Genomic DNA, 9,384 nt, shown 5'->3' with positions numbered 1-9,384 from the left:
TTATTTATTTATATATTTTCACAATGATATTTGATGCGCCATATTTTCTTTTCTTAACATTTTTTTTTTTATTTTTTATTTTTTATTTTTTTTATTTTTTATTTATTTTTTTTATTTTTCAATTTTTATTTTTTTCGTCTTCATCAGAGGTAGCCATAATTTTTTCCTCAATATCATCACAATCGTATTCAATATTTTCCACATATGTATCAAATAAACTATACTCTGAATATATTGATGTAAATCTAAATCCATTAGCACCATCAATAATTTTTAATAATTTAAGAACACTAAATTTATCTTGTATATCTAAGAGAGCAAAATTTATTAAGTTATAATCTTCCACTGTTTCACAAATATATTCATTTAATTTTAGAAACTTATTTGAATATTTTTTATAATTTTTTTTTTCATTTTTTATAATATCATGAAGAAAAGGATCTTGTTTTGATTCATTATAATTTATATTATCTGTTTGCGTCACATTATTATTATTATAATTGTGTACGTTTGTATTTTTTGTTTTATTGTTTATATTTTCATCATCTGATGAAGAATAATTTTTATATGATTCATAAAGTATTAGTTGATTTAAATTTTGTGCTTCTACATAATAACTTAAAGGGAATTTTAGATCATGTTTAAAATATTTTAAAAGATCAATTTTTGAAAATACATTAACATGAGGTAATTCGAGATGTATTTGACTACATAAAGATAAAAGTAAAGAACTAATATATTTATAACCATCTGAACATAAGGTACTATCAACAATATGAACAGAAGTTAATCTACAATTTAATTTATTTAATTTTGAAATTATATTTTTTAAAGCATCATTATGTGTATATAATTCTACCTGTCCTGGTGTATCAATAATTAAATAACAATCTTTATATAATTTTAATTTTTCTTCTAACCAATCAATATTAATTAATAAATATTCCATACAATATATCAATGTACCATTTGGTCCTAATCCCATATCTGAAAATACTTTTTCTATATCTATTAAATCGCTTATATTTATATCTGCTTCATATATATCATTTTCAATAAATGGATCTAAATTTATAATTACTGTTTTTCTATTTATTTGTTTTAATATATGGGTTACTCCAGCAACGTATGTTGATTTGCCTGACCCAGGAGGACCAATAACAAGCTGCCCATACCACATACTCAAAGGTATTATGAAAAAAAAAAAAAAAAAAAAAAAAAATACATATATATATATATATATATATAATATTCTAATTCTCAACCAAATATTTCATTTATAATATAAAAATATTATTGTATACAAAAAAAAAAAAATATATATATATTTCCTATAAGGGTTGCTATGATTTAATATATATTTAATATTAAAAATATTATGTTATGGATATTTTTAAGGTTTTTTCATTTTATTTTTTTATTATATATATATATATATATATATATATATAAATATATATAATATATATTTTTCTACATATATTCACGCATCTGTATTTAAATATATATATATATATAATTTCTCATATATTATTTTATATATATATGCATCAATATTAATTTATCACCTATATTTATAATTATTTACTTTATTTTTTATTATATACATAAAAAAATGTATACCAAAAAAAATATATACATATATAAATAAATATAATAAATATTTATATCTTATTAATATTATATATTATCATCTATATTGAAATAATATATATATATATATATATATATATATATATATATTATAAAATAAATAAACAATACAAGCTTTGCTTTATTATTTTTTTTATAGAGGTACTTTCAATTGATTCCAAGAAAAAATAAATAAATAAATAAAAAATAACTTATATAATATTTTTTTTACAATATATATATTATATATATGTAGAAAAAATTTTTAAAAAAACATATAACTGATTGTCACATATAATTTAATATTTATAGTATATGTTTATAAAATATATGAAAATATAAATGTTTATTTTAAAATATATTTCTTATGAATAATTTATTAAGGAAAAAATGAGCGAAGAAGAAGATAATCAATCCAATAATATTTCGCTAGATCGAAATACCGTATCAGATGAAGGTACAAATATTACCAATGAACGTACAAAAAAAAAAAAGCTAGATAATATAATAAATGAGGAAAATAATAAAAAGATAAAATTAGATAATAATTGTAATGAACAAGACGATAATGAAAAAACCTTATATGATAATAACAAGATAAATGAAGATAATATTGTTGATAAAGATAATAAAAATATGGATTATAATATAACTAATAATAAAAACTTAAATAAGTATAATGTTAACGTAGAAAATAATATTTTAAGTAATAGTACAAATATCGAAAATAATATATCAACTAAAGAAAATAATAATATTAATAATAATAATGTTCAATCTAATAGTCATACAAGTGTCGTCACCAATAATGATGACGATTCAATGATCAACAAATTGACCAATCAAAGATACAGTCAGAGGTATCTACAACTTTTAGAAGAGAAAAAAAAGTTACCAGCATGGAGTGCTAAAAAGAACTTTTTAAAATTACTTAAGAAAAATAATGTACTAATTATCGTTGGAGATACAGGTAGTGGAAAGACAACACAAATATCCCAATTCGTTTTAGAATCAAAATATACAGAAAAAAAATCTATAGCTGTTACACAACCAAGAAGGGTAGCAGCTATGAGTGTAGCTGCGAGAGTATCAGAAGAATTAGATGTTGAATTAGGTACTTATGTTGGCTATACCATAAGATTTGAAGATAAATCTAGTAATAAAACTATAATAAAATATTTAACTGATGGTATGTTATTAAGAGAATCTATGAATGATCCTATGCTAACAAGATATAATGCTATAATATTAGATGAAGCACATGAAAGGACGTTAGCTACTGATATATTATTTGGTGTCATTAAAAATATTCAAGAAAAAAGAAATGATTTAAAATTAATAGTAATGTCTGCAACTTTAGATGCAGAAAAGTTTCAAAAATTTTTTAATGATTCAAAAATTTTAAATATACCAGGAAGATTATTCCCTGTAGAGATATTTTATACACTACAAGCTGAAAAAGATTATGTAAAGGTTGTTATTAGAACAGTATATGATATACATATAAATGAGGATGAAGGAGACATATTGGTCTTTTTAACAGGTGAAGAAGAAATTGAAATGACAAAAAAAGAAATTGAAAAAGTTGTTTCAAGAAATATGAATGCTGGTCAATTGGTTGTACTACCTTTATATTCATCTTTACCACCAGCACAACAACAAAAAATCTTTGAACCACCACCAAAACCTAGATATAAAGGTGATAAAAATGGAAGAAAATGTATATTAGCAACAAATATTGCTGAAACATCTATAACTATTGATGGTATTGTCTATGTAATTGATCCAGGATTTTCAAAACAAAAAGTATATAATCCTAGAGCACGTATTGAGTCATTACTAATTGCACCAATATCTAAAGCTTCTGCTCAACAAAGAGCTGGAAGAGCTGGTAGAACTAAACCAGGGAAATGTTTTAGATTGTATACTGAAAAATGTTTTGAACAAACATTACCAGAACAAACATATCCAGAAATATTAAGATCTAATTTAGGTTCAGTTGTTTTAAATTTAAAGAAATTAGGTATAGATGATTTAGTTCATTTTGATTTTATGGATCCACCTGCTCCAGAAACATTGATGAGAGCATTAGAACAATTAAATTATTTGGGTGCTCTAGATGATGAAGGAGATTTGACAAACAAAGGACATTTAATGTCTGAATTTCCTGTAGATCCTCAGCTAGCCAAAGTATTAATTGAATCCCCAAATTATTCATGTTCTAGTGAAATATTAACTATAGCTGCAATGTTATCTGTTCCTAATTGTTTTTTAAGACCAAAGGTAAAGGCTAAAGAAGCAGATGAAATGAAAATGAGATTCTCACATTTAGATGGAGATCATTTAACCTTACTTAATGCATTTCATGCATATGTAAAACATGCACTTGTTGATACAAATGAATCAAAAAAATTTTGTTTTGAATATTATTTAAATCATAGAGCTATGACATCAGCTCAAAATGTAAGACAACAATTATTAAGAATTATGGAAAGATTAAATTTAAAAATTCTTTCTATTAAACCTTCAAGTCCTGAATATTATATAAATATTAGGAAGGCTTTATTAAGTGGATTTTATCAACAAGTAGCATATAAAACAAGTAAAGGATATTACATTACTGTTAAAGATATACAAATGGTTACTTTACACCCATCTACTGTGTTTCAAATGAATCCAGAATGGGTTATATATCATGAACTCTTATTAACTAGTAAAAATTTTATTAGAACTGTAACAAAAATTGAGGGCAAATGGCTCCTAGAAATAGCTAGAAATTATTATAGCTTAGAAGACCTTCCGAATAGTGAAGCAAAAAATGAGTTGAAAATGTTGCATAAAAAATTCTTGAACCATTAAACAAAAAAGTATATGAAATATATTTTTTGATACTTCTAGGAATGGAATTTTATATTTTAAATATAAATAAATAAATAAATATATATATATATATATATTTATGTGTGTATTTTATTTTTTTTGTCAAATGGATAAACACATTGAATAAAATAAAAAAATAACAAATTGTAAATGATACACAAAAGTGTCCTCTTTATATTAACATTTTTTTATATATCCTTAACCATATTTTTTTTTTTTTTTTTGGAAATAATTTTTTGAATATTTATACATATATATAATATTATATATATGTTTTTTTTTATTTTTTTTTTTTTTCTAATTTTATATTTTTTTAAAATAAAAATTCGAACACATAAACTGTTTCCTTGAATTTTGTTTTAATATAAAAATAAATATAAAAAAAAAATTAACGTATCATAATATTGGTTACATATGATATATAAATGAATTTAGTTGCTGTGTTATCAATTGACATTAAAAATAAATATTTAATTTTATATAATACCTTATAGATGTTATATTTTTGTATAACAGTTATAATTTTTAAATATGAAATATATATTATCATAAAATTTATATTTATACTTTTTGGTAATATATAAAATATTAGGTTTATTTTTAAAAATGGTACATTTGGTTGATTTAAAAAAAAAATAAAATAAAATAAAATAAAATAAAATAAAATAAATAAAAAAATAAAAAATAATAAAAAAAATAATAAAAAAAATAATAAATAATTATCTATTTCATTTTTATATTAATTTATATTTTATATAAATGATAATATTCCATACAATATACTATAATTTATATAATATATTCATCAAAATATATATATATATATATATATATATATTTATTTATTTATTTATTTATTTATGTATCCTTTTATATGAAACCATTTCTAAACCGTTTGGGCCCATAGCTTCGCAGCTGCTATACATTCATTCAAAAATTTCGTCATTTCGTCCTTATTTTCATTTGCTAAAATATTATTTAATTGTGCTTGATTTATAAAGGTTGCATTTTTAAAAGATGTTAACAATTTTTTTATAATATTTTTATTACTAAATTTATGTAAGGTTATATTAATAGAATTCCAGTTTATCATTGTATTTCCCCTTTCAGCTATTAATTGTATACCTATATAATATTTTGTAGAAGACGCAATTTCTAACGGTTGAACATAATCAACTCGAACTTCAATAGATTGATTTAAATTTTTAACATTAACATTATGTTCTTTTTTATAAGATAAAAAGGTATCATCTGGTATTAAATTCATGGGTTCATTACCATATATTGGTCTATGCACATATAAAATAACTTTTTTAATAACACCTAATTGAACAGGACATTTAATATCAATAAGTACTGTACCAATTTTTTGGTCTACACATTTTAATTCACATTTAGGATAATATACTTGGGTTGGATAATAAGGATGAAACGTTGTTGCACCATTTAAATTATTATTATTATTATTATTATCATTTAAATTAGATGATTTATTTTTATTTATATTATCTTTTTCATTAGATTCATTTGTATTACTTTCAATACCAATTAGTGTTAAATATGGAGCTAGAGGTCCAGGTTCTAAATTTTTCAAGATTTTTGTTTTAAATTCTTGTTGACAACCTAAGATAGCTAAAGAAGCTTCTTTAAAAGCAGATTCTGCTTTTTTCTTCCATTCAGTATCTGGTTCTTTATCAGGATGTAAAATATGTTTTAATCTCTTACCAAAAGATTTTAGTTGTTCTTCTGTAATATTTCTAGGATTAATACCTAATATATAAAATGAATGTTTTTTAGGTGAATTTTTATCAAACCATGTATATTCATTATATCTATCAATAATAAATTGAACAGCTTTTCTCTTATCATCTAGCTTTTTTGTTAATTCCATTTCTTGTTGCAATTTACGTTGTATTTCTGCATCATAACTTGTTTTTAATCTTTCTAATTTTTCTTTAGCAAAATGTAAATCTTTATTCTGTGTCATTTCTTCACTTAATAATAATAATACTTCTGTATATACTTGTTCTATTTTTTCATTATCTACATCTATGTTAAGATTTAGTATAGAATTAATACTATCATATTCAGATTTATTTAATATATTATTATACCAAAAATTTTGTTTATATATAATAGAAATAATAATTGGCTCAATGTTATTTAATTTTGTATACATATCATCTATATGTTCATGTGCTTTCTTTTTAGGATCATTCATTTCGTAAAGAATATCTTTTTTGTCAAATATACTTTTTCCTATGTTTAATATATTTTTTATTTTCTCAAATCTATTCTTAACAGTTTCAATATCACTGGTATTTTTCATTTTTAAAATATTTTTTACAATATATAAAAAATCACTACAGTTAGATTCACTAAAATTATCATCTATATTTTTAATATCTTTAATTAATTCTTCAACATAAGTTTTTGACATGATATTCATAAATGATGTATTTTCATTGTTCATATTGTTTATATCATTCATATCTTTTGTATGATTCATATCATTCGTATCATTAGTATCATTGCTATCATTCAAATCATTCATATCATTTAAACCTCCGTCAGTTGCATATTTTCTTTTCTTATTTGGAAGTATATTGTCTTTATTTACATATGGTACATTCAATCCATTATTTAATTCGTTGTTAAATAAAGAAGGGTTATATAAAAAGAGTTCATCAATGAAACTTACTAAGGATTTCAAAAAAGTATCACAATTTTCTTTACTTAATAATAAATTAGCCTTTTTTATTATGGAATATATAAACCCAAAGGATTTGTATATATAAAATAAATCTTCGACTGTTTTCTTATACATTAATTCTTCATCATTTAATTCTTCAATAAAATTCTCGTAATATATTCTCTTCAGTTCAGCTTCATTCATAGTATTTACTTCTTCATTATTAATTACCATCTTGAATAACCTGTGTGTTCATAATATATAAATATAATAAATGTGTTAAACCAGTTTCTTACATTAATATGTACTAATTTTTTTTTTTTTCCCTTCAAAATGAATATATTTATAAGTATACATATATATATATATATATATATGTTTTTTTTTTTTTTTTTTTTTTTTTTTTTTTTTTTTTTTTTTTTTTTTTTTTTTTTTTTTTTTTTTTTTTTTTTTTTGCTAGTTTATATAAAAATAAAAAATTAAAAAAAATAAGGCAAGATCTTAAATGTCAATTTTTATTAATGTATTAAATAAATCAAATTTAAAAAATTTTCAAAATGTAATAATACATATAATATATATAAATAAATATTGGAATATTTGATCTATTTTTGATATTATATATATTTGTGTAATAGTCAACAAAGAGCACATATTAGTATATTCATATGCATTACCATATATATATATATATATATATATATATTATATATACATATTTCATTTCATTTTTATTATAATTTATTTTTTTTTACACATTTAATGTTAAATAAAAATACAAATATATTGTACTTCATACATTATCATAATTATTATAACATTTTCATCTCATATTTTAAAATGTAGTAATTTTTTTTTCTCCTACTATTTTATAATTACATTATTAGAAAATTCGATATATTTATTTTAATCCCTTTTTACAAATACATTACACATTAATGTATGTAATATATATATATTATATATATATTTGTATTTATATAGTATTAAAAAGAAGCATAAGAAAAATAATTGAAAAAAATGAACTATTTGTCTAAATAATATTTTGTACTAGTTAAAATTTTTTTCAAAATATTTAAAAAGCATATAACTTTATTAACATGTATATATTGAGTATCTATTTTTCTTACATTTTATTCAAGATAAATATAAAAAAAAATAAAACTATATATATATATAAAATAATACACTTCAATATATCCAAGCAATATATATGTATTATATATGTATTATTTTATTTATTTTTTTTTTTAATTATATATATGTTACTTCTTGATTAAAATATAACATATTATATATTTATATATATATAATTATTAATTCGTTTATTTTCCTTTTTATCTTTATAATGAGATTTCTCATTTATTCTTATTAACGCATATATGTAATTCCAATTATGAAACATTTTTTCTTTTAAGTGTTCATAATTTTCCATACAATTATATGTATGTTTATATATTCTCATTAATGTACAAAAATTATAATTCATTTGACTGAAACATACTTCATATTTTCTTATTTGTCACTTCAAATCTACATTAATACTTCAAAAGTTCTAATTTATTAAAAAGGAAAAAATAAAATAAAAATATATACTGATAAAATTGATTGAAAAAAAAAATAAAATAAAAATATATACTGATAAAATTGATTGAAAAACAGATAATTCAGATTTATGAATATACATACATATTATATAACAATTACATGTATATATTAATACAATTTATTTGATAAAGTAGCAAGTGTTATGATAAAATATATATATATATTTATAAATTTATAATGTATTATAATATTGCAGATACATTTGTTTTTATTTTCATATAAGGTATATTTTCTTATTTCGGAGAATGAAAAAAATCAAATATAATAAAATATATATGTTAAATAAAAATATAAAAGATGAATAAAACACACAAAACACTTAACTAATATATATTAATATAAGTGTACATTGTTTATATAAATATATATATGTCTTTATTTTTTCATTATAGTCAGGTTAATTATTAATATATTTTAAAAGTTCGGGTAAATATTTTATGAACCGTTCAGGAAGAATTTCCTTTTTTTTTTTTTTTTTTTTTTTTTTTTTTTTTTTTTATTTTTTTTTATTTAAAAATAAAATTAAATTTATTTTTTAATTTTTAAAAAAAAAAAAAAAAAAAAAAAAAAAA

General features: G+C 19.7%; 3 protein-coding genes across 3 annotated transcripts; 1 reads left to right on the top strand and 2 right to left on the bottom strand.

The window, feature by feature from the left end:
* Window positions 1-118: 118 nt before the first annotated feature.
* Window positions 119-1,180, bottom strand: PGSY75_0917700 (putative XPA binding protein 1; the record flags this gene model as incomplete). Its single annotated transcript, XM_018785588.1, has 1 exon — window positions 119-1,180. The coding sequence occupies one exon, from the start codon at window positions 1,178-1,180 to the stop codon at window positions 119-121; it is 1,062 nt and encodes a 353-aa protein (XP_018641929.1).
* An 842-nt stretch (window positions 1,181-2,022) lies between these two features.
* Window positions 2,023-4,491, top strand: PGSY75_0917600 (putative pre-mRNA-splicing factor ATP-dependent RNA helicase PRP43; the record flags this gene model as incomplete). The annotated part of the gene is made up of 1 exon (XM_018785587.1): window positions 2,023-4,491. The coding sequence occupies one exon, from the start codon at window positions 2,023-2,025 to the stop codon at window positions 4,489-4,491; it is 2,469 nt and encodes an 822-aa protein (XP_018641928.1).
* Window positions 4,492-5,398: 907 nt separating this feature from the next.
* Window positions 5,399-7,438, bottom strand: PGSY75_0917500 (hypothetical protein; the record flags this gene model as incomplete). The annotated part of the gene is made up of 1 exon (XM_018785586.1): window positions 5,399-7,438. One exon carries the CDS (start codon window positions 7,436-7,438, stop codon window positions 5,399-5,401), a length of 2,040 nt encoding a protein of 679 aa, XP_018641927.1.
* Between the last annotated feature and the right edge of the window lie 1,946 nt (window positions 7,439-9,384).

Source organism: Plasmodium gaboni, chromosome 9 (genome assembly GCF_001602025.1).
Source record: "Plasmodium gaboni strain SY75 chromosome 9, whole genome shotgun sequence".
NCBI classification, from domain to species: Eukaryota; Apicomplexa; class Aconoidasida; order Haemosporida; family Plasmodiidae; genus Plasmodium; species Plasmodium gaboni.
Note: the sequence above shows the minus strand (reverse complement) of the source record. Positions and strands in the feature narration are given on the sequence as shown.